Source organism: Onychostoma macrolepis, chromosome 20 (assembly GCF_012432095.1).
Source record: "Onychostoma macrolepis isolate SWU-2019 chromosome 20, ASM1243209v1, whole genome shotgun sequence".
NCBI lineage: Eukaryota > Metazoa > Chordata > Actinopteri > Cypriniformes > Cyprinidae > Onychostoma > Onychostoma macrolepis.
The window spans coordinates 6,974,784-7,001,259 of NC_081174.1; the positions used below are offsets into that span (position 1 = coordinate 6,974,784).

Below are 26,476 nucleotides of genomic sequence, written 5' to 3' on the forward strand. Positions count from 1 at the left end.
ACGATTCACAGCTGGAATGGAGACCATGAAACACTGGCTGATACAGTTGGTTGCAGAAGTTGAGTAGGAACTCGTGCTAGAAACTAATAGTTCAACAAGTCAAACTAACCACTACTGCAATTGACATTTTGTGATTGGGAATGACATCTGCAAATAGCAGCACAGGTCACGTGGGCAAGATAAGAATGCAGTGCTTAAATAGATGGGCATGATGTCACCTAACATTTGGGGGAAGCAAGAGACAACAAAAATTCTCTCTGCCCTGTCTGCATTTTAATTATTGTCCAGTTTTATGTATTTTTATCTTACTGATTTTTCTTATACTATTGATGATTTCATAGTTAACAAGGAAGGAAAAGCTGCTTTGCATTGTGTTTGCATGAGTTTTCCCCACAAGGTCTCCATGACCAGGATCCTGTTTTACATGCAAAACACCGGGAGGGATATTTTATATTGTTCTCCGACAAGCAGATTTCTGAGTTGTTTTGCTGATATGAGAGAATTACACGAAGCAGGATCAAAACGTCCCTTCCAGTTTTGTTAAACTGCACAGCAGTGTGTTTGCTGTGATTTTTGTAGTCACTGGTTGTAAATGATATTATGAGAGACCTGATGCAGCTCATTGGCTTGATCTGTCTAAGGGCCAAGTTTTGCTCCTGAAAGACATATTGCTGAGCTTGTCATGAAGCAGCAGCTTGGGAGTGTAATCGCTGTTAACTTGAAGTTTTGAGTGTGCATAGAATAGATGGCAAACAATATTGTCAAATGGATACAAAACAGTTTTCTGATTGGTAGATATGTAAATACTTCGTAAAACAGTGATATAAGCAATCTTATGACTTTGACACCATTTTACTCCTTGTTTTCGAGTTGGTAACAGTGGGTCAAGCAAGCAGTGATTAGAGGCTAGTTTCTATTTTATTTTTTTTTTTTTTTATAAAGCTTTAACTAATTTATTTCAAAATGTTTTAGAACCGCATATTTATGACAAAAACAAGAATTTATTTTGTAATTGTACAGTTGTAATTGCAATTAATAATTTTGAATAGAAAATATGTAAAACAAAAATGTATTCTTATGTAAATTCTGCATAAATGACCGATTATATGTGTAATATGTATACATTCTGCATAAATGACCGACAATGACCGCATATATATATTTTATATATATAAAATCTGTGTGTGTATGTGTTAGGATGTAAGGAGGTCATATTCAGAAACCAGTCAAACCGAAACTAAATCGCGTTGAAACAGGAAGTGAAGTAAACCGAAGAAAATGACAAAATAACGGTCCACATAACAAAACATAAACCTGAAAATAAGATCATTGGTATATTGTTAGCCTATATATATAACAGTTAGTTCTGATCCTCGAATCTGACTGACAAGATACTTTTTCTGTTGATATTTGACCTGCGTGTTCTAGACGGCTGTCAGTCAGTGCAGCTTCATTTTTACGCCACAAGGTGGCGGCAAGAGACTGTCTTTGAGGGAGTCTTTAAACCGTTCATTCAACTACACGTTCAAAAGCGCTGATTCATTCAGAGATTTGTAATGAAACACGCTGTTTACATTTTAACTTTGAGCGCCACTTTTAAAGGCTCAGCTGACCAGCAGAGCGTCGATGCTAAGACAGATTTCGCTTTCCTTGACATGACAACCTGTTTTCACAAATATATACATGACTCGGCCTGAAGGACAGACGCAGGTAATCGCATGCAATCAGTCGATCTCTCTCACACACTCGCTCTCTGTTTAGGCTTGTTAAGTGCAAATTTACTGAGCCTCTGTGCAAATCAGCATGGTACACATTGTTATCATTACTAATATTCAGTACACATGCACAAAGTGTAAAACAAGAAGGGCGTAACCTTACGAAAAAGAAAACACTGAAATATTGCGGTTGTTGCATTCCTCTGTGGTTATGCTCGTCAATAGACGGTATTGCGATATTGCGGTTACCGCGACAGCCCTAATGTCGATATTACAAATAGTAACTTTAGAAAGAAATATTTTATTTCATTCAGCATAAAATGTATTACACACAAATGTTTAGGCTACAACAGCCTAACATAAACTATAGAACATAAAAGAAGATAATTTGAGAAACATCTAAGTATTTTTTGTTCATGCAATGAAAGTCAATTGTAACCTAAACAGCTTTGTTACCAACAAATACTTTCTTATACAGGTTTGTAAATGATGACAGAACTAAAAAAAAAAAAAAAAAAATTGGTGAACTACCCCTTTAATGTTTTTAATGAAATGCTCTAAATAAGAAACTAAAACTGCCAGCAGGTGGCGGTAAATGTCTTTGAGTCATTAATCTTTCATTTGACTCATTCAAAACACAGATTCATTCAGAAACTAAACACCAGCTGTGTTGTTAGGTGATGCACAGCAGTTCTGCGTAAATCTGGAATTTTTGCGTGTGGACAAAACATTTCCCCACATTTCATACATTGCCACACTGTTAACAATGGACTTTGCCTTTTTTTGATATCTCGTAATCGATTTCCTCGCAGAAGCAGTCGGTGATCATTCTTAGAGCTGTTTACAGGGTTTTGTGATCTAGAATGTCCGGGTCTGAAATCTTAGCAGCCACGCTTGTTGTCCTGAAGTCTGTAAGCAAATACTCTTTGTTGATAGAAGGTCTGGTGGTATCTTTTAGCAAACGTGGGTGCCCGTAACTTGTCGTGTCAGGTGCCCTCAACCCCTGAGCTTGATACGTTGGAGGTGCTGTAATGGTTTATTTTGTTTGTGGTCTTTGACTTGCTGGTAACAGCAGAGGCTGTGAGCCGTGCCATGACTCAGCATGACCTCTCATGGAGATCCGTTGGGTTTCCTGCTCTTCATAGGGTTGTTTAAACTCGCCATCAAGGGCAAAGTACAGCGGTAACAGAGGGGAGATTTACACCCTGTTGTGCAGGTGCATCTTGTCTTCTATTAACTTTTGTTTATAACTTGCTTTTGTAATGTTACGTATTTTTGAGGATTTTTTTTAGGTGCTTACCAGTATTTTCTTTAAATACCAATGAGATATTTTGAGATTATTATTATTATTATTATTATTATTATTATTATTATTATTACTAACAGACACATTAGGGATTGGTATCAGCAGCTACCTCATGATATATGATACACATAGCTGTACATAAATCACAGTCCAGTACATGATGATAATATAATCAGATTGCGATTGTGTATCCATGAGAGGGAATATCTTTGGGGTCAGTTTCAAACTCGTGACTTCTAGAAGTGGTTCTGACTGCACTGGAAAACATCGGCCTTCTTTTTTGAACAATATAACATTATATGAATACACCACTGGTCTATAATGAATAAATAAAATATTGACAAAAGGATCTGAAATGTTGATACAGTATCATGAGAAAAAAAAGTGATTTCAATGACTGACATACAGTGTTGGGTAAGTTACTTTCAAGAAGTAATTAATTACTATTACTAATTACATCAATATTGTTTATTACTTTACTAATTACTCTGTCTGAAAAGTAACTTAGTTACTCAATAAGTAACTTAATTTAAATTGTTGATTAGGCTATATCTTAAAAGCCCTATAAACCTTAATAGAAATTAAACTCTTTATTCTTTCAATTTGAGTCAAACATAGAATATTTTAACCTTTTAGCTTTACAACTGTAATACTTATATAAAAAATGTAACCTTCTTTGGTTAACAAATAGAAATACTCTGAATAACAAAATATCTGTAAAACCAAACAAAATCTTAAGAACAGTTAAACAATACATTTCAGTTTGGCAAGATGTTCAGGAAAAGCCCAACTAGTAAAAATCGGCGTCAGATCGTGCTGTTCTTCTGAGGTATAAATTCCTCATAGCAGGACTTCTTTCAAAAACGATGAAAATTAGACTAATATATATATATTTTATTAATTTTTTTTTAATCTCTTTTCTTTTTTTCTTTTTTTTGTATCTAGGTGAGGGTGTTTGTGCGCAGGTGACTGCATATAATGAGCTCAGATACGGGAAAGACTGTACCTCACTTTAGTTTCATATGGATTACATAATCAGAGAATATTAATTTTCGATTTGAATTCGTTCATTTAAAAGTAGACACACAAGGTTTTTATAGACACATTTCTCATGTCTCTGTGTCAAATATTTGCTGAATTTGTGACGCTAGAAAGTTGCTCACAGAGACCTAGATGGCAGAAAGCGCACCCTGTTTGTTTTGTTTATTTTGCAAAACCAGAATGTTTTGTTGTTATTGTCAGTGTACACAAATAAAAGCAGGCCCTTTTTAGATTCGCTTGATTTTAGTCTTATCTGTATCGGAGTATTTAAGGTTTCTCTGTGAATCAGGAAAAACTGAAAGTAGGCATGGGCCGGTATGAGATTCTGACGGTATGATAACCTTAGATGAAAATATCACGGTTTCACAGCATCACGGTATTGCGACTACAGCTCTAAAATATGTTATTTTTAAATGTCTGGGTAAAAAACAACAATGTTTTTTTTCCACTGAATGCAATACATTTTATTTTTAAGAAACATATAGAACATTTTGGAATGGTAAACATGTCAGGCTAAATAATTAATATAAATTTAATTCTTGTTAATTAAATTACATGGTCACTTAAGAGAGCCTAAACCTGCAGCTCAATAATAATCAGAACATAAATTATTTTCTGTAAAAAAAAAAAAAAAAACTTCTAAATAAAAAAAAAAAAATTAAAAATGCAGTCACTTAACCTAAACCTACAGCTCAATAATCAAATGCATAAATCAAAACAATTTCTGTAAAAAAAAGTTAAAATGCAGTCATTAAACCTGCAGCTCAACAAGGTTTTTGGAGAGATGCTCACTTTCTACACATTCATCTTTCAGTCCAAGTTATGAGCGGTGAGGTACAAAGATGTGTGCACATACACATAAGGAGAGCATGCGAGTGTGTCACCACACACACACACACACACACACACACACATGGTCTCTCTCCGTTTAATACTCAAACAGTGGCAAAGACACCTGAGCCAGCAGTTTGTTTCTTTTTTAAATGACGTGATTTTGAACAGATGTAAACAATGGCAGGAGACTTAAAATTATACCAGCTAAATTTATTGTACTAAATCGCAGAAACGTAGTACTTTAGTCTGCAATTCCCCACTCTGTGAAGTAGCATGAGGGAGGAAACTAGTTGACGTTAGCTAGTTAATTATGTATGTTATCTGCCTCGGTAGCAAGCCAAATAGTATTTATTTCAACACTGAAACAACCGGCGAATGGGTCTCTGTCTTGATTGAGGGTGAAAGAGGGAGAAATGAAGACGACACAGATATATCGTTTGTGTACGACCTGGAAGTATTTATTTAGCGATCGGCGCCAAAACATCATCTGTATGGAACATCGTTGTGTACGGAACATGATTGGTCTACGTTACCCGAGAAATTCCCATACGGCAGACTTCGCCTTTTTCGATGGGGAAAAAAGTTCCAGGGATTCACCTCATTCGGCCATCATCCTACACACAGGTGACTCTCACTGACCGCTGTCCGGAGGAGGAGGAGGGGTCGTGTGACTCGTTACGCTCTTCACTGCTCACAACTGAGGGAGTCCTGCACTTTCCGTCTTTGACGACACGTAAAAAAACGCAGGAACGGTATAACGAAAAATTTTAGTGGTTTTGAAACCGTGAATTTTCCAAACCGCGGTATACCTTGAAACCAGTTATCGTCCCATGCCAAACTGAAAGTGAACGCGCTGGCGCACAGAGGGTTAAAGATGCTGCATTCTTTAATTTTTTAGACGGTAAATTTAGATTTCAAATTCAATATTGATTTTAGAACTGTTTGAATTATTTACTGTATGTAACGCAAGTACTTTATAAGTAACTAATTAAATTACCTAAATATGAATCGTAATCCCTTACTTTACTTTTTCATTGGATAAGTAATTTAATTACAGTAACATGTTACACCCAACACTGCTGACATAATCCAAATACACATGATACAACTTCATGATAAATTTAGAATTGTGTTAAAATGTATCGTGTTATGTTTTTATTTAAAATGTTATATTTTTATACAATGGCATAACGCTGTGGGGGTCTGTTATTTATTTATTTTTTATTTTATATATATTATTTAATTCATTAATTCATTTGTACTTTTATAATCTTTCTGCATGAATGCATTAAATTCATTAAAAAGTGACCAAAAGACTTTTACATTTACACACAAAAAAAGTGTTCTGCTGAATTTTCTATTCATTAATCATGTTTCCACAAATATTGAGCAACTTATTAGAATGATTTCTGAAGGATCATGTGACACTGAAGACTGGAGTAATAATAATGATGAAAATTCAGCTTGTCGATCACATGAAAAAATTACTAAAATGACAACAACAAAAATAATAGTAATTAAAAAAAATAAAAAACTTTAAATATTAAAATAGAACAGTTAATTTTAAATAGTAATAATATTTTACAATATTACTATTTTTACTGTCTTTTTGATCAAATAAACTTTTCAAAAACAGAAGAAAAAAAAACCGTGTGTATTGAATATTTGTGCTTGTATGTTCTTTGTCAGTAACGCAATGTTTTCTGATATGATATTTTTTTTTTAGTGACAGAATGGGGTGATGATGTGAGACCAATGACTGAAGACGAAGCCATGGTCATAGTCAACCATCAATCTACAGGAGACGTGTGCACCCTAATGATGTGCTTGCAGGACAAGGGCACGGTAAGCACACCTCTGCTTGGGTTGGGGCTAGTACTGCTCTCATGGGTGTGAATTGTACATTAAATATAGGCTGACGTCACATTGATATTTCAGATCACAATCAGACAACAAAACTAATTCTCATGTTCTCATCCAGGTTGTACGAAAGATGTTGTGGTTGATGGACCATGTTTTTAAATATACCAATTTTGGGGTTGTGTCTCTGATTCATGGAGATTTCTTCATCAGACAGGTAAGACCTGTTCACTTAAAAAGAAAATACAGATTTTTTGTAACGTAATGTGACAAGGAATAGTGAGTTGATACCTTCATTTGTCCACATTTAAAAAAAACTAGTTTTAGTGCAAGGGGAAATTTAGCTGACATTGACGAGATTTGTCATTACCAACAGGGCAAAGCACATCGAGAAAAGCAACTAGTTTACCTGAAGGATCACCTAGACAATTATTACAACAACAGAGACAGGAAATGGATTGTGCTGTTTCCTGAGGGCGGCTTCCTAAGAAAGAGGCGAGAGACAAGTCAGTCCTTTGCCAAAAAGAACGACTTGCCTTACTTGACTCACGTAACACTGCCACGACTGGGTGCTACACAGATTATCCTGAAGACCTTAGGACCCCAACAGGAAAACGGCATCTTGGGAACAGAGGGAAGCCCACCAGGTCAAAGTAAGGAACTCATTTATATTTAAAGGGATAGTGTCTTTCACTATATTTCCGATGGTTCGGTATATGTATTACCAAATGGTATACCATTTACAGTGAGTCCCTTGTCCAAAACAATATGAGTAATATCTGTATTATGGTATCTCTACTAGGACCAAAATTATGCGTTGATGTAATTAGTGACGTTGATTGTGCAAATTTGTTGATGTTTTGCACTATTTACTATTCACCACCAGTCCCTTGACATGTTTCACACAAAACAATACTCCCTAGAGTAGATGCTAATTGGCTAGTATGGCAATGTCCCTTAATAAGGTTGTGTATCATACAACATTTTGATTTTTACGAGCCTCATTCTATTAACGAACTGACACCTGCACATTTTCAGGACTCTCAACCATATTTTCACAACCTGCACTTTAATAATGGAACCACACTGGACGGCTAATTGACCGCAAAGACCTGCCCTCCTTAGTTACTGTTGATATCTTTTACGAACAATGCCACTCTCACACTACACATCACGTTCTCACGCAGTGAAAAGTACATCGCAGAGCAAAGAGGAAACCGACAACACACTGACAGACAAGAGTTACTTCTGGTATGAAATAAGGTCTCAGGACTCTCGGCTTTCAAATTTTGTCACATTTAAAGAAATTCAAACAATAAATACTGTTTTGTGGCTTTTTAAAGGTCCCATGGTATGAAAATTTCACTTTATGAGGTTTTTTAACATTAATATGAGTTCCTCTAGCCTGCCTATGGTCCCCCAGTGGCTAGAAATGGTGATAGGTGTAAACCGAGCCCTGGGTATCCTGCTTTGCCTTTGAGAAAATGAAAGCTCAGATGCCCGATCTGGAATCTTCCCTTTATGTCGTCATACGGGGAAAGGTTACCTCCCCTTTCTCTGCTTTGCCCGCCCATGAGAAAATGAGCTACTACCGTGCACGGCGAGCGCAATATTTTTTTTTTCCTCGAGAGACATCATGGCTTGCAAACGAGTGAAGCATGGCAGTTGCTCAGTGTTTGGATGTACAAATGAACACCGAAGTATTTTTTTAGTTCCTTCATACGAGCCTATGGCTAGCATTAGCTACATGATAATAACTGAAACAGCATACATAAACCAACTAAAGTACCGTATCCAGACACAATATTTTTAACTAACCATTTGGAGACGTCCTGTTGTAGCCGCTGAGTTGCAACTTCTTCATCCGGTGCTTCTCCATCCAGATCAGATTCTGGGTCAAACTGAAAAGCTTGAATGACTGCGTGTCTACAAGCCATTGCAATACATCCACTGTCAACATTAGCGCATGATAGCGCAAGCTGGTTAAGGCCACACACACACCCTCCACCTTGCCCCGCCTCTCTCGTCCTTAAAGCTACAGACACAGAAATGTTCTAAGGAAAGCTCATTGTGGGACTGGCTTGTAGTGGCTGAAATTCTGCACCAAGGCTGAATTTCGGGAAAGAGACTTCAGATACAGTACTAGGGACCACTTAAAATAAAATCGATCTGCCTATATAAAAGCATCCAAAAAGCAGCATGTCATGGGACCTTTAATGACAGATCACAGTATTGCCTCAGTTAAAGCGCCACGTGAACTGATCATCTTTTCATGTTTACTTTAAAGCAAGAAATGAACATGAATAAACATCAGAACATTTTTTTATTTCAACTGCGGAACACACCATTTTTCAAGTTTAAGTCCACTGAACTTAATCTACTCTCCTGTCTGATTTGTGGTTAAGGCTAGAAGTGATACAGGGCATGCGCACATCAATATAGCGTATTTGTTACAATAATTACTGGTTTTGCATTATTGTTTAGGGTTGGGGTAGGTGTAGACGTTAATAAAACACAATCTAATAGGTAAAAAATTTAATTTATTGTTGGTTTCTGGCCGTAGCTGTCGGACAAGATGGCGGTTTCCGTGTTATGATTGGTCAGATCGCCTGTCAATCAAGCTCTTTGCGAACAGTCAATTGTCCGCCATGTCAAATAATCATGCTGAATGAACAAAATCATTTCAAGACTCTCACAATCAATTCAAAACATCATGGACATTTGTAGTATTCATGGATGACTTTTAATTCTTGGCATGTTATTTTGTTGTTTTTTTTCTAAAGTATTTTAATGAGAATTTTTGGTAACACTTTACAATAAGGTGTCATTTGTTAACATTAGATGTATTAACTAACATGAACAACCAATGAACAATGCATTTATTATTATTATTATTATTATTATTCATGTTAGTTCACAGGGCATTAACTAATGTTAACAAACACAACTTGATTTTAATAATGCATTAGTAAATGCTGAAATGAACATTAAGATCAATAAATGCTGTAGAAGTATTGTTCATTCTTAGTTCATGTTTACTAATGTTGTTAACTAATGAACCTTATTGTAAAGTGCTACCGAATTTTTGAATAAAACATTGCAAGATTAATGGCAGAAGTTATATTTACTAAAGGATTAATTGACAGATCAGAAAATAACCTATAGATTAATATTCAGTTAATCAGCTATCCAAATAATCATTTGTAGCAGACCTAGAATCTAAAGTTTATTTTTTAATACTAAAGTGTAAGCTTAAAAATGTCTTTATGTAGATGTAAAGGCCAGTTTATAAAATGTCAAACTAAACGATATAAAATATTTTCAAACAATGTACTGCACCAAAGCTGTTCGCATTATTCAATTTCAGTGCAAATGTTTGTCATTGTCATAACGTCTGGAAAGCTAAATGGATGGTTCAGCACCCAAACAATAAAAAAAGATAAATAGTTTGTGATGATTTGCTTTCTTTCATTTGATCGGGCTGAAGTAAACAAACAATATCAGAAGTAAACTCAATGACTTTTATTGTATTGATAAAACGCACACACATTTTTCAAAACTGTAACACTTTAGAGAACACATTTTCACTGTTAATCAAGAGTTAGTAAACTCCTAATTGTCTGCTTATTAATAGTAAGGTTGTTGTAGTTATGTTTAGGTATGGGGTAGGTTTAAGGGATGTAGAATATGGTCATGCAGAATAAGGCATTAAAATGTGCTTTAGAAGTACTAATAATCAGCTAATATGCTAGTAATCTGCACGCTAATAAGCAACTAATTAATAGTGAATAGTGTTCCCTACTGAAGAAACAAATGCATACTGGTTTGGAATGACATGAGGGTCAGTAAATTAACAGAATTTTTATTTTTTAGATCAACTATACATTTGTTTAAAAAAATATATATATTAATAATAATAAAAATAACTTAAAATACTGATACTTCAGCGCATTAATTGTGAGTTGACAGAAGTGTATTTTAGTACTATACTGTGTCAATGTTTTCCCACCACACCTAGTACATTTTGAACATCCTTGTTGGGTGGATCTTCAATTTTGTCTCCTCACACCACTTATGCAGAGCATATATTTGCTCTGCATATTGGTGGACTTGCTGTTATTGTGTTAACTAATGGAGATGTCGCGTTCTGACAGGCATGGATTCAAAACAAAGAAACACTAAGGCTGGTTAAGCAAGATAATAAGCTGCTAGTATTGTCTCGCAGTAAATATGAGGAGACAACCATCACAGTCTCTCAGAACGAATCGGAGGACATGCCCACACAGAATGCACAACTTCATTTTAATAATTCCTTTTGGAGATTTGTAAGTACAGTATGAAGATATGTTAACCGAACCAATAAAAAACTATTTTAGAGATTAAGGAGATTAAAGCAGCATAATTACTGTGTGTTTCAACTAAGGTGAACTGGTTTTAGTGTGTTCTGTTTGTTGTTTGTTTTTTTCTGGCTGTATTATTTTAAGCAGTAGCTCTCTAAAATTGATCTCTTTTAAGCACCGTCGGTGCAGCCATCACAACACTGCTCGGCCAATAAATCTCCCACCGTCAATACATTTCAAGTTAGACTTCACTTCACTTTTGAAATCACTTTGAGTGAGCTGTATTCCCATTATACGTAATATAAACATAATACATATCCCTAATGTCTCCATAGGTGCATTTACATTACAGATTTGCACAAAACTTTGGCGATATTTTATAAATGTCGATTAAAAAAGTATTGCGAAATGACGGCATTTCCATTAACCAATGTTATGTGACTAAAATGTAACCTTTTGTCTCTCGCGATAAGTCATGGCAACAGATTTTGGTGAGATTTGACGGATTTTGGATATTTTGGAGAGCTTCTTCAGAAACGTGCGTGGTGCAGCTGGAATAAATACAAGCATTGACTAGAGTGGCCATAATCCGCTTCAGTGGCCGTATAAGAGCCACACTGCACCGCAGACATGTGCAGTGTAAATTGTCTAAGCATTAATGGCAGGGAAAGCCCTTATACTCGAGAGCGACCACGTATGAAGTGTTTCTTGGAGGTTATAGTACATTGAAGAATGATCATATGACTTTTTACATACGCCATGTGACCTGTAAATGCGGAAAAAAAAAAAAAACGTCTCTTGCTGTTTTGCGAAATATTCCTTTTTCAAATTGCCTCAAAAATCACCTCATGCGAGCATAAAAACTTTTTCGCGATATATGGGAGTTTTTGTGAAATTGACTCATTTCCATTAGGCGTGTTTTCAGTTTAATTTTGATTTGCGCAATTTGAAGGGTAATGGAAACGCAGCTTGTGTTTTTTGTTTTCTAGATAGACTATGGTAGTATTGGTAATTAAAGCTTTTATGTAGAATAGTGTTATTTTAGTACTATATATATACTGTTGTATTGTATTTCTTATTGTGTCTTTATATGATCAGTTTTAATTTAATTTTTTATTTGGTCTTTTTTTTGTATTTCTGTTTAGCTTTAATTTTGTATTTATTTCAGTTTTAGTTTTAATACTTAAACACTTTTTTTTTTTTTTTTTTTTTTCAGTGAATTTTTATTTCAGTTTCACTGCAAATTTATTTTATTTCAGCTTTATTTCCATTTTAGTCAACAGTAACAACACTGGTATGTACAATATATTTGATGGTTGGATATTTGGTGTTATTTATTTTTATGCATTTTATCCTGTTGAAGGCATGTGTGTTCTTGAATTCTGTCTGCACTATTTCTTTAATTAATGTAGACAGCCAGTGGCGTAACTTCTCCTGCTGTTGTTTTGGTTGGATTTTATTTTAGACATCCCACACCATTTTACAGACAATGTGTCAAGTTTAATATAGTTCAACTTTTAAACAACCGTATGTTCTGTTCCATTCTGTCGTTCCCATACAGCTGTTTTTGAACACATGAACACATCTTATTTGAACGTCTCCTAAGAAACATGTCTAATCAGTGTCTGGTGGACCATAATTACACAGAGCTTTCTTAAGACTGACTCGTCGTTCAGACAACACAATGAATAGTTGTAATGAATAGAAAAAATATTTTGCACATTTGTAATTCTTAAACTCAAGGACTAAAAATGGTTCATTCAGTTCATGTTGATAATTATAGTAATTGATTACACCAAAATTGTGCATTCAGTTGTTCAGTATATAAAATCTAGTTTTGTGGTGTTAATAACTGTGGAAATGCGTCATCGCAGTGTGTGAAAACAAACCCGTTTAACTGACTTTCTAATGTGGAACACAGAAGATGTTAGATTAAAACATAATATAGGCCTGCATAACCTGTGCACTATATTCTGAAGCTATCAAGTACAGTTTGTTTGGATGGGAAGAGTATGACTAGTGCTTTTTCGTTTTCATTATTGAAGTGAATTGGCCTTAAAGTTAACAATGGTACAGCTCTTTCTCTGACTCAAGTCTCTGTGTCTGCCCACCTTCAGGTAACAAAGCAAAAGGACTACAGTGGGTAATAGATGTGACCATAGCCTACCCTAATGCAAGACCCATGGACATTCAGACATGGATTTTTGGTTACAGAGATCCAACAGTAACACATGTACACTACAGGTAAGAACTGTTCTGTAATATAGTGTTGTATCTACAAATGTCTCAAAGGTAGGGTTGTGCGGTATATATGTAGTCTGCGATAATATCATAATTGTTGTTTTAACGATGTGCGATTTTTGACATAATCAAGTATATCGCAAAAAACAAAAAACACCTCTACTAAAAGCGTCTGCTAAATGACTAAGGGTGCTTTCACACTTGGTTTGATTGCCTGGTCCGAACCAGAGTTCGATTGCTCCTCAGCGCGTCGGTCACACACGTCAGGAAAGTGAGTGAAACGCACAAACACGTTTTTATCAAATAATACGTCATTAATAGCGGTTCACTTCCGTGATTTGGTACTACTGCGTTCACGTCTGCAGCGAACCGTACCGGACTTCACATGAACTGTACCCCAGACCACCCTTTTTAACCAGACTCTGGTGCGGTTCGCGGGTGCGCACCAGAAGTCGGAAGACAGCGTTCACATCATCCAAACGAACCGAATACTGATGTCAATCGAACCCGGGTGCGCACCAAAAGCGCTAGTGTGAAGCACCCTAAATGTAAATGTAGAGTGCACACATTCATTACATGAAGTCTAGCAGGTTAGATAAGTGCGCATGCGGCCGTGCGCATTTAGAGTGCATTTTTTCACTGCATGATTCAGTCTATTAAAATGAATTTAATGATCACAAAATTAGGGTTGTTCCGATTCCGATACTAGTATTGGAAATTCCACCGATACCACAGAAAATTCTGGCATCGGTATCGGCGAGTACTTGAACCCATGTACCGATCCGATACCATTCTTAAACGAGACCTATAGTTATGCGCGCTAGCTTTGCTTAACGCTGCAAATCGGAAATCAATTCTTCTTCGCTGCTCAGAATGCAAACACAGGAAGTTGTGCTGTGTTGCCACAAGCAACCACTGTTTAGAGCAGCGGAGAATAAATACAAACGTGGTAGCACATTGCCAGTAAATCACTCGCGTATGTGACTAAATCTTCACCCTGTGCGACTAAATGGTATATAATATTAGCCACTGGCTAATAAATGCTCAGATTTTACTCTCCAGTGTGTGAGTTGGAGGCTATATATAAGTTTAGCACAGATATATCGTCACTCTCCGAACACTCTGACTGAGCGCTTCAGAGTTTCACTCTCCGTCAAGTGATCTGTGCTATTTATCAGTTCATCTGAATGGATGCGCAGCGCACCTGTATTTGACGTACCGTAAGCTCTAGTGTGAAGTCAAGTCACCTTTATTTATATAGCGCTTTTAACAATACAGATTGTGTCAAAGCACTTAACAGTATCAAATTGGAGGATAGAGTGTCAGTAATGTATAATGATAAGATTAAACACTCAATTTTCAGTTAAAGGCATTTCATTATTGAATTCAGAGATGTCATTGCACAGATACTATTTAAACTAAACTGAGCTAGACAATCAAATCGGCGATAATCGCTAGAAATTAAGTGTCTCCAACTGAGCAAGCCAGAGGTGACAGCGGCAAGGAACCAAAACTCCCTCTGTGACAGAATGGAGAAAAAAACCTTGGGAGAAACCAGGCTCAGTCGGGGGGCCAGTTCTCCTCTGACCAGACGAAACCCGCAGTTCAAAATTTATATTTCCATTTTTAATTTTGTTGCAATTTCTAACAATAGTAGTATTATGTAGTTAGGTATTTTATATTTTTAGTTATATTGTATTTAATCGAGGTCTTCACTGGGGATATGTCTCTGGGGCTCATCTGGGTGTCCTGGTCTCCGCTGACGATCAGGGCTGTAGACATCATTTCTTGGTGCTGATCCACCATCTGATCGGATACAGACTGAGAAATAGAATAGAAAGTGAAGTGCACGACTCGCCGTCGCTTTGCTTTTTTCCTCACACGCAAAGAGAGAGAGAGAGAGAGAGTCTTACATGTAGCGCGTCAAATCTGCATGGTATGTAAACGATATTCTTTGTTATATTTTCCTGTCAAAATAACGGAGTTCCTTTTGGAATTCTTCAGCTGTTAAGAACTGCCGGGATCTCCGGTAGTAGGCAGAGCTAATACGCAAACGACAATCTCATTGGCTGGCGCTCACCTATTATCGTCCCTGGTTTGATTTCAGCAAATCAGTTCAAGCAAACGCAGACAACGTGATTAATATTCATGAATCCAGCAGCTCGTTAATCCTTAGTGCGTTTTATGTTGTTCTTGGTAGAATTCATAGTATGATATATCTATATATACAGCATATGGTGAAGCACATCATTAAATAATTGTATCAATTCATACAGGTCTAGTAGTACATACAGCTGTATTACCAGATACACACCCAGGTATCGGATCAGTACTCGGTATCGGCCGATATCAGCCTAGGTATCGGGAAGGGAAAAAGGGTATCGGAACATCTCTACACAAAATTCAAGATATGGGGTAGAAAGTGTGTGTGTGTGTGTGTGTGTGTATATATATGATTAGACATTAGATTGCATTTAATGAAGTCTGTGAAGTTTAGCAGAGACTCGCAAAGCAGTAAGCTGAGGATCATGCACTTCTGACGGCAAAATGTCGTTACTTCTATAGTCTTTATAAGCGACGGAAAAATACTTCTATGAATTTCTAACAGTTATAGATGGAGAATATGCCTGTGAAATATAAGTTATGCATTAAGTTAAACAGCAAATTTCAAACACATTAAACAGCGCGAGTAGCGTCTCTGTCAGCAGCACATGCAGCCTTTCTGTCAGAGCATCTGACGGGACGAGTCACTTATATACCAAGCTATATCTTACAAGTTCTTTTTAAAGCCCTTAATATAAAGATTGGCACGTGTTTAGAACAAATTGGATTGTGCACTTTCTCCACAGCAGCTCAGTCTGTGTCATCCGTTATATTTTTCATATGCACTCGTATCAAACTACTGAATATCGATAGAAGCGGTATTGCCTCATACCGTATCGCTTATAAAGACTACATCGTACAAACTCGATATACCACCCAGCCCTATTAAGAGATTTGCATTTTTGACAGCATATTGCCTGTTTTTGCTCAATTTCGCCAACAAAAATAATTCCAATTTCCAAACACAGCCACAGCACTGTTTTGCATCTCAACATGACGGTGTTTCGTTCCTGAATGAATCAACCATTTAAATGATTCGGTTCAATTGCAATGACTCACTTATTAACAGTGACTTCCTGCCACCTACTGGTGGTTTTAATTTAACATTTAAGGTATCTTTTTCATTTTTAAATGATTTCAAACATCAGTTTTCAACGTTTTATGTTTAAAATATCAAAACATTATTTATGCATTTGTAACTGCAGGTTAAAGTATTCCCTGTCCCTCTGAGCTGCATTAAACAGTGTGTAAACACATCTAAATTCCACTTCAGTTGCAGCTTCTGTGTTTCCTCTGCATTGCAAAGATGAATTTTGTCAATACTGATTTAATTTGCTTGGTGACAGCCCAAATGTCTTATTCTAATTGACTGATTAAATGTAAAGAATTTGACTCAAAAGGTGATGCACACTTTTAGAAAAAATGGCTTTATAAAGGTAAAAAAAATGCTCATAAAAGATCAAAATCAATTTAAACGTATTGGAAAATATTCATTTCTATCAGTGCTGTTAACCGATCACCACACAGAATATGAAGAATATCGAAAACTTTCTAAAACGTCTAATATCTAACTTTAAATTAGGGCTGGGCAATTTGGCCCAAAAAATTAGCACAACAAAAGCAGATTTTTGTTCCTAAGTCAAAGTTGTAAACTGTTAATTGTGGTTTTAAATGACTCTTCATGGTCCGGACATGACAGACACAATGTTTTTGAATTCTTTACAATTTTACTGTAGTTTTTCCTTAACAAAAAATCTGAAAATAGAAAAATTAATTTCTTTTGTGTTACCCGACTCGATGACACGTACCTAGCACAGTTTGCTTAATATTTTATTTTGTTTTGTTTTGTTTCGTTGGTCTCTTAAAAATGCACATTTGATAGTAGCTTGAGATGACTGTTGTAGTAGCTTGAGTTAGATGCAGATGGAATTTATGTTCATAGGGCTGCACAATATATCGTTTCAGCACTGATATTGCGACGTGCTCATCCACGATAGTCACATTGCAGGATGTGCAATTTTTAGTAGGCTGATTGTTACTGATCGTTTTCGCGACAGCTATCGCATCGCGCCGCCCCACACTGTCTACACTGGACGCGACAAAGCGACCGTTGCAAATCCTTTGAACTTTGTGTCAGTACGTCATAAAAAGAATGAGGGATTTACTCACGGGGATTTGCCGTGTCACATCCGGTGTAGACACTGTGAGAGCCACGCAGATGCATGTGAACACTGAATTCCGTTCACTTCGTGTCTATTTGTGCCTGAAATGACACATGCGTGCTAAATTGTCAAAATGCATGTCTCTGCAAGTATCTTTGTAAACACAGTTGCTTATGGCTTCGGTGAAGGTAAATAATTGATAAAGAAAATGGACAGTAGGTTCACAGCAGTTTAATGTTCCAAAGGCTTTCTGTGTCACGAATGTTAATTAAACAAGAAAACAGAGGAAAAATCACTTTTGTAGCTTTACAGATCTATTAGATTTAATTTATACAGTGAAGACTATGCAGTGTTACATTTGATTATTCAGCCAGTATACCTGAATACCGTTAGACTCACCGGAAAAATATAAAGCACTGTTCATTTAATTTATATCTTTGTTCTATTATATTTATTTATGTTTGTAATTTGTTTATTTTTCAATGCTGATTTACTCACCTAAATCACCCCAATCATTGATTATTTTCTCCAAACAGAGCTTTTCAAGTCATCTGGTGTTTTTTGTTTTTTTTCAATATCGCAATATATATCGCAGAAATACAAAATATTGCAATGAGTTTTTTCCAATATCGTGCAGCCCTAATCTGTAAAAATTGTAACAACCTCATCTTTATGGTGAAACTTAATTATTCTGACTGTTTGAGTTTAATTAACATTAACCATTGGTATTCCATAGTAACATACATTTGGATCATGATAACATATGATAACATAGTCTAAATTTATTAGACTAAATGCATAAACACTATAAATACTATAATTACATTCCGTTACGCTTTTAATACATTTAATACATGTCAACATTAATTATATAATAAAGTTCAACATGAATATCCCACATTTCTGCCACAATACCATGGTGCAATTAGTATTATTACAGTAAATCCATGGTAAATGATGGCGATTTGTATATTGAAAAGCCTTCTGACTGTATCGTTGCGCACAGTGTTTCTCCTGGTGTCAGCATTGTTTCATCCAGCTTTAAACTAGTTTAAATGGATCTCACAGTGCTGTTTAGTGGTCACGTGACCGTGACTTTTCAGCGAGTGAACGGATCTGCTTTAGTAAACTCGTGAATTATTGGATTTAGAGCCAACAGTAATGTCGCAACACAAGTGTGAGTAACTGTTTTCATTAAGTGGTCACTATTGCTTTGTCTCTTCTTACAGATCGTTTGATATGTAGAGCTATTTATGTGTTTTGACCTAAATCACAGCAGTGTCCATCTATGAGGAATGTATGCTGTCAAACATACACAACTATTAGCCAATTGTAGCAGTGGGCATTTACTTCCGAGTCTACAATCCACCACGCCTGTTCAAACAGAGCGTTCTGATGAGGGGGTTTAAAAACAGGACATAAAATAGCCTATTACTTCTAAACTGTTTTTTAATGTAAAAAAAAAATTGATAACATAAGTGGACCTCAGAGAACAGTAAAAAAAAAAAAAAGGCAGTTCATGACCCCTATTAAAATGTTTAAATATATTTTTTATTTTTTTATTTTAATGTATATTAATAATAATTAATAAACATGATCTCAAATGTGACCTTCTGTCTTTACCATACTTGACGAGCCATTATCATATTTGATGCTAAATTAAATCTGTGTAAACGTCAGTGCAATTACAATACCTGTTTGCTATCCACAATTTGTATTGTGATATGCATTGACACCCTTAGCCACTGCACTTTCATGATCTAACTAAGAAAGGTTAAACAAGTACAAGAGATGATGAAAATGATTCTTAATCTCTTTCCATGTGTTACTCTCCATTTCTGAACCCTCGCTGTGAAACTGAGTTTAAGCCCTTTGTGAATTTAGTGCCAGGTGGGTGGATGATCACACTGGGTCAACAAACTGCCTTAGATTTTATTTATTTATTTATATATATATGTGTATGTATATGTGTGTGTGTGTGTGTGTGTGCCTCCCTGAAAACTGTCTTTTATTCTGCTGTGCAGTGTTTGCTGATTCAGTAAGACAGCAATGCTGTGATTTATGAGCACCTTACTGTTTACATGCTCATCAGTTTTATCCCCACACCTGCCCTGAAACGGCCTCAGAGGCAAACACGAAGTTAATGAAGTTTTACAAGGGAAGCAAAAAAAAATAGTCGTTGTGGTTTAATGTTTATGTATGTATAGGATGCCACATGATAATGGTTGACCAGTATGCTTTGTTGGTCACTTGCATTCAGTTTTCTTTTCTTTATTTATTTTTTTTTCTTTTTTTTTTTTAGTGCTGTCAAACAATAAATCGCGATTAATTATTTTGGATGCGATTTTAATTGCAATTAATCGTTTGACAGCACTAGTTTTTTTTGTTTAGTTTTTTTGCTAAGCCTGTATGTAAAATAATAGTCACAAAAGGTTACTTTAAAAAAAAAAAAGTTAATTTTTTTTGGGGGGGTTGAGTATTAGATCTCTCCTGCAATTTGGTAAAGTTTCTGATATTTTTATGAAAGTCAGATGACATTCTGATAATTCGTAATGTACCAACAAAATTTTAGAACAGCATAACAGACTAATTACTTAAAGGTGCCATAGAATGCATTGATACAATATTTTAAATTGTTCCCTGTTATCTACATAGAAGGTATGTGGCATAGGTAAGGGCAAAAAATTTCCAGAAACAGTTTTACATGTCCATTTACAACCCTAGGATTTCTCCCTAGAATGAAATGGTCTGTTATTACCTTATTTGGAATGGTCATGAATAATAATGTGGAGCTCTGCTCTGATTGGCTGTTTCACAGTGCGGCTCATTTCAGTAGCTCACACAGCAGGAAGGAAACACAGGGAGGAAAATGTATATTTCAATACTTTTTCGCGCAGTTATATCGTTGGGTAATTATACTGTAAATAAAATGCGGGCATCAGGGAGCCGTTATTAATATACTGGGCATTGAAACTGCTTTTGAATGCTTTTGAGATTCGCGATCGCATGTACTCTGTTTATACTATGGAGCAGCAGTACTTACCACACATTTTACAAGATCAGATGCTTGTCAGTGGTGCTCAGGATCTGTAAATCATTCCCCATCCTCCTCAGTCATCTCTCCTTACTCTATTTATGTGGTAAGTGAAATCTTATGTTCTGTAATATAACAGGCTACCGCTACCAAGAAGCTAACTGTGTTCCTTTAGTGGCTCGCGTTATTTTATTAGAACGCGTTATTTGCTTTCCGTGCCTTTCTGAATACAGACACCAACCCATCCCTGCACTTCACACCCCCTGCACAGCCTGGAACATAACATTTATTTCCATGATCTGCCATTTTCACTGTTGTCCTTGCTTGTTTCTTCACAATACCTGCAGAACTTCTGATGATTCAGCTGTGCAGGTTTGGCTGGCATAGAACATGGGCGGCATATGCAAATGTTGGGGGCGTAACTATTAGTAATCCTGTTTGTGTCGTCATAGTCGGTGTTATGTTCTTATTCGCCTATTTTTCAGTGGTGAAAAATTCACGAGATTTACATAAGGAGGAAACAATGGTGTTTGAGGCTCACGGTATGTCATTTCCATGTACAGAACTGTTATTATTCAACTATGCCAAGCAGGGTTCCCACGGGTCCTTGAAATCCTTGAAAGTTTGTGAATCTGATTAAAAATTTTCAAGGCCCTGGAAAGTTTTTGAAAATAAACAAACATAGATACAGGTCCTTGAAAATTCCATATTACTCCCTCCGGTCCGCTAATGTATTATTTCGCCAACACTTTGTGGCATATGCATACTAGCTTGCTTGATTTACGTTGCACATTTATGCGTTACGTTAAGTGTTTCCCACGTGAGGTACTTTGTGTTGTTCGTTGCCATGACGTTCACACGCACACAAAACTACTAAGATGGTACCTCAGCGTTTCACAGACGCACTGTGAAATATTGCAAAAATAGGCTGAAACGTGATGACTGGAAAATGCAAGTTTCAAGATATTTGGCTCACCAAAGAAGATTACAAAGAATGGCTTGCCAGAGATCCAAAGGATGTAATGTTGAATTGCTTTGCTTGTTAAGATAATGTAAAGCCATGAGGCAAGAAAAACTTAAAAGCATATTCATATATCTTAAAACTTCTGCTTACATGAGCCTAAGCTCTTTTCAATAAAATCCATGCAAAAGTTAATATCAGATCATTTTAGAATACAGTATAGTATGTACCAAATATTATTCAATTTTATGCAAAACAGAAATACGACAAATATCAGATTTCTGTCATATGGCCAAAAATAAATGCAAAAAAAAAAAAATTAGCTTTTTTGCATAGTTGTGTTTGACACATGAAAACTGTAACAATGTATCTTACAAGGTGACGTGATGTAACCTTTGCTCTCACTTGAAATGTGTCCCCACATTAAGTCCTTGAATTTGAGGGTATTGGACCTGGAAAGTCCTTGAAAGGTCCTTGAATTTGAAGTTAACCAAGGTGTGGGAACTCTGGCCAAGGTAAATGCAGTTTTCCATTCTATGGCACCTTTAAAACAACCTGAAGGTGGACAATTTTAGAATTACACTAAAAGATATTTTACTTATTGGTAAAATAGAGGCCTTAGAAATTTGCTAGAAAATATGACACAGTGGGCTTTATAGGGTTAAGGACAAGAATAGTTAATTGTTGACAGAAAAAAATGAATACATATAGTTGATTTTGTTAGGGTGGGTATGATTGTCAGACCTACAGAAAGGCATCCATCAAATGACAACACTGAATCGGATCTGAACTCGGAACAGTGACCTACCAATAACTCAACATTTTCTGTTAAATGGGCACTAATGCTCTTTTCACACTTTGCTTTTTGACATTGTCTGGCTGGAGGAGGGCCGAGAGCGACAGTGAATCGAGGAGAAGCTGTATCACAAACTCAAGTCTGATTTTAATTCTGACTGACTTTGAAATGGCCTAAAACAAAACAAACTCTCCGTAGGCACTTGTATTTCCTGTCACACTTAGTTTGGTTTGACACAAGGCGGTTATGGGCACTTTCTGTTCACAGGCGTGTAGGTGATTATAGTGATTGAAATGATGAAATGATGAATTGGTAGAAATGTGTCAGCGCACAAATGTGTAACCACAGTCAAATAAATAGAACCAAGCCTTAAAAAAAGTAGTTCAACAAGTAGTATCAGCGATAGTTGAAATGGATGAATAAATGTATGCCTGTCCAGAAGTACAGACTATTTCACAGACATTGCTCTGTAAACCAAACAGAATGTAGAGATTAGTCCTGTGGATACGGAGTCTACCAGGTCATTGAAATTCCCCCGAAACAAATCTCGGAGATACAGAGAGGTTTAATTGGTTTGGTGGAAATGGTCCATATCAAGCAAGGCTTACGGAGCCTCTAGGGAACGTATCGCAATCCGCAGCACATTAAAGGGATAGTTCACCCTGAAATGAAAATTGTCATTAACTACTCACCCTCACGTCGTTCCAGACCCGCAAGACCTTCATTCATCTTCGCAACACAAATTGAGATATTATTGATGAAATCGGAGAGCTATCAGACCCTCCATAGACAGCAACACAACTGAAATGTTCCCAGGTCCAGAAACATAGTAAATACATCAGTAAAACAGTCCATGTGACATCAGTGGCTCAACTTCAGTTTTGCGACGCTACGAGAATACTTTTTTTTTGCGCATTGAACATCAATGAACATTTCAGTTGGGTTGCTGTCTATGGAGGGTCTTTGATTTAATCAAAAATGTTTTCATTTGTGTTCCGTAGATGAACGAAGGTCTCACGGGTCTGGAACGACATGAGGATGAGTAATTAATGACAGAATTGTCATTTTGGGGTGAAATAAACCTTTAATGTCACCGTTTAAAATTACATGAACTGTCTTGGAAATATCGGTTAAGTCCTTGTTTTATCTGTCAGAAGTATATTTTATTTTATTTTTTATACTAGGTACCTTTTAGGGCTGCAACTAACGATTATTTTAATAATCGATTAATCTGTCGATTATTTTTTCGATTAATCGATGAATCGGATTTTAAAAAAAAGAAAAAAGAAAAGCATTCATTTCCAACCCTTTATTCAAAAACAGAACTAAAATCTTTAGAAAGTGCACCAACATGTTGCTCCTTGAACATCCCTGGGCTGTTATAATAATAATAAAATAAAATAAAAATGGACTAACACAAAAAACATACACATGTATGCTTTACATCTGCCAAATATATAGACTTTTTTGGGGGGGGGGTGCAAAAAATTAAATTATTTAACAACACTGCGTCGTTAGCGTTGGTATTGTATCAGACACTTGCACTTAACATTATATGAAAATCAAGCTCAAATGGAGTTAACAATGTTTTTGACCAGAGAATGACGGAGATGGAGTGTTTTGTCTGTCATTAGAACGGCTGTAACTGTTATCTGAAGCAGCAAGTGCATTATGCTTTCATCAACTTTTACAGGTTATATAACTTTGATTGTAGCTATATGGGCGCTTAGTTTTTCTTGTTGTTTAATACACTTGGCCAAAATCTCAAATTAAGCGCTTATGCACATAATGCACAGGATATTTAAAACGTATATAGACGGCAAATAACTAATTCTTCTCCACTCTTCAAACACACAAAAACATTATCCTTTACTGACATAGTGTTTGAGTAAAGAAAACGATGTACTATTCAAACACCAATTATTTATTCACCCTCGCATTGCGAAAAAGCAGAGATCTCATCTTCTCCAGGCTGTGCGCGGCGTCAATCTGAACGGAGGCGGGTGAAGTTACGAGGTCTCGCTGAGAGCTCGATGATCCAATGGCGTTAAGTTTTACTGACAAGTTATTTTAATGCTTATCATTGGTTTACTATTTTTAAAACTCTCTGATTTAAAATAATAAAACGAATTATAAGCGACTCAAGTTTGGATAATTTTCACAGCACCTGACTGGGCTAGGGTATGGCAACTGCCACACTCTGCCATACGCAAACGCCGCCCCTGCTCCCACACCTTGGATGACTTGGGTCGCACGGATTTCTCTGCCTCCGCCATGTATCTTTCCTCTACCTCCGCTCGTTTTTTTTGGTTTTTTTTTTTTTTTTTTTTTTAATAATCAAACGTCTCCGCGTCGCGCGACACAACGAATCGATTATGAAATTCGTTGCCAACGCTTTTAGTAATCGATTTTTATCGATTTAATCGATTCGTTGTTGCAGCCCTAGTACCTTTAGTATGCCAAAAAACATGTCTATGTTTGTGTTCAACTGCAATCATTTCAATTTTATTTCATTTGCAACAACTGAACATTTATACAGCTCAAATGAAAGCGGAGTGTTCATAAACACTTGTGATGGCATACGGTACAAAGCATTACGATTTTTTTTTTTCAGTCTATTCTAACAAGACTTTTGCAGTTCTCAATTTTAACAAAATCAAACAATGCAAATCTATATATTCTCATTCATCAGCTGACCTGCCCTATAGAACATGAAACCTTCAAACATGGCATTACAAAAGCTTGTGGGATGCATCAGTAACATGACATGACAAACGTGTGCGGTGCTTTATGGAGCTGTATGTCCTTCTAGTGGGAAACGTGTGATTTGATGCACAGATCTGTCCTAAAGATGGTTCTGGGTGTCTCGGGTGACTTCTGTTACCAGGGTCCTTATCTCATGTTATTGCCAGGCATTTTCTGGAATTTGTCCCCGAGGGCCTTATTACTCCACACCTATTGATTTGTGTGTGGTAGATGGAAAGTGAACTAAGATAAACAAGTCAAAAGAAAGTAAGCAATAGATGTACAGTATGGATGGATGTACTGTAAATTAATGAGTGAACAGCTTTGTATGTTTCTACATTAACATCGGTGCTACCAGAGATTGAGAAGTTAGTCAAAATAATAATACATAGAGTTGTGTACGGGAAAGATTATACGCAAAATTTCCATACATGGTTTAATAGGAGATTTGCATTAATTTCCCCCATTTTTAAAAGATATCTATTTCCAATAAATGTTGTTCCTTTGAACTTTCTATTCATCAAATAACCTTAAAAAGGTTCACACAATATTAAGCAGCAACATTAATAATAACAGGAATATTCGATTTCAACAATGTCGAGCATTAAATCAACATATTACAATGATTTCTGAAAGATCATGTGACTCTGAAGACTGGAGTAATGCTGAAAATTCAGATTTGCGTCACAGGAATAAATTAAGTTTTGAAAATATCCAAATAGAATTTTTTATTGTAATATTTTACTGTATTTTTGATTATGGATATTACTTCACTTTTGATTTCCAATGTATTTGTACTAGTTTTTACATATCCTCACATGAGCTCATTTCAACTTAATTTAATATCCTTTTGATAAGCAGGATTCTGATAATGTAAATGTATTAATGTTAGGGTTTTTGTACCAAAGGAAGGTTGTTAGGTATTAAGGAAATAGTATTAAAAAATGCAGTTGCAATTTACAGTCTCTCAGTAGTGATACATTATCATAGCCTAATGCGACTGTACTCTTTTTATTGAATTTGGTTAAATATTTACTAGTACAGTCATTGAGGGAAGTTGACTGTTTCTTAAACAAAGGGAAAAGCAGAAGCTGGATCAGTCAGGAAACTAACTTCACAATGTTGTAATATTGTGCTCAATCACATCCTCTCTGTACTGTTTGTTTTTGTAAGACACGTTTGCAGTCAGTCGTGTGTTTGTATGTCTCAGCTGTCTGTGCGGAGCTCGGACAGTGTTTCAACAGAAAACTGCTGTCATCAGATGAAGCGTCTCATCAGCACAAACGCTGAATCTGTCACGCTGCTCGCGGCTCAAAGCCTGAAGAGCTGAGCTCTCCA

At 36.2% G+C, this 26,476-nt stretch overlaps 1 protein-coding gene across 2 annotated transcripts in view; it reads left to right on the plus strand.

The window, feature by feature from the left end:
• The window catches only part of lpgat1 (lysophosphatidylglycerol acyltransferase 1), a 37,672-nt gene that overhangs the window by 5,698 nt on the left and 5,498 nt on the right, over window positions 1-26,476 (plus strand). For both annotated transcript variants that reach the window (XM_058755671.1, XM_058755672.1), the window contains exons 3-6: window positions 6,623-6,741; window positions 6,878-6,973; window positions 7,133-7,409; window positions 13,214-13,340. In XM_058755671.1, the coding sequence (XP_058611654.1) occupies window positions 6,623-6,741; window positions 6,878-6,973; window positions 7,133-7,409; window positions 13,214-13,340 (619 nt within the window). The remainder of the gene's footprint in view (window positions 1-6,622; window positions 6,742-6,877; window positions 6,974-7,132; window positions 7,410-13,213; window positions 13,341-26,476) is intronic.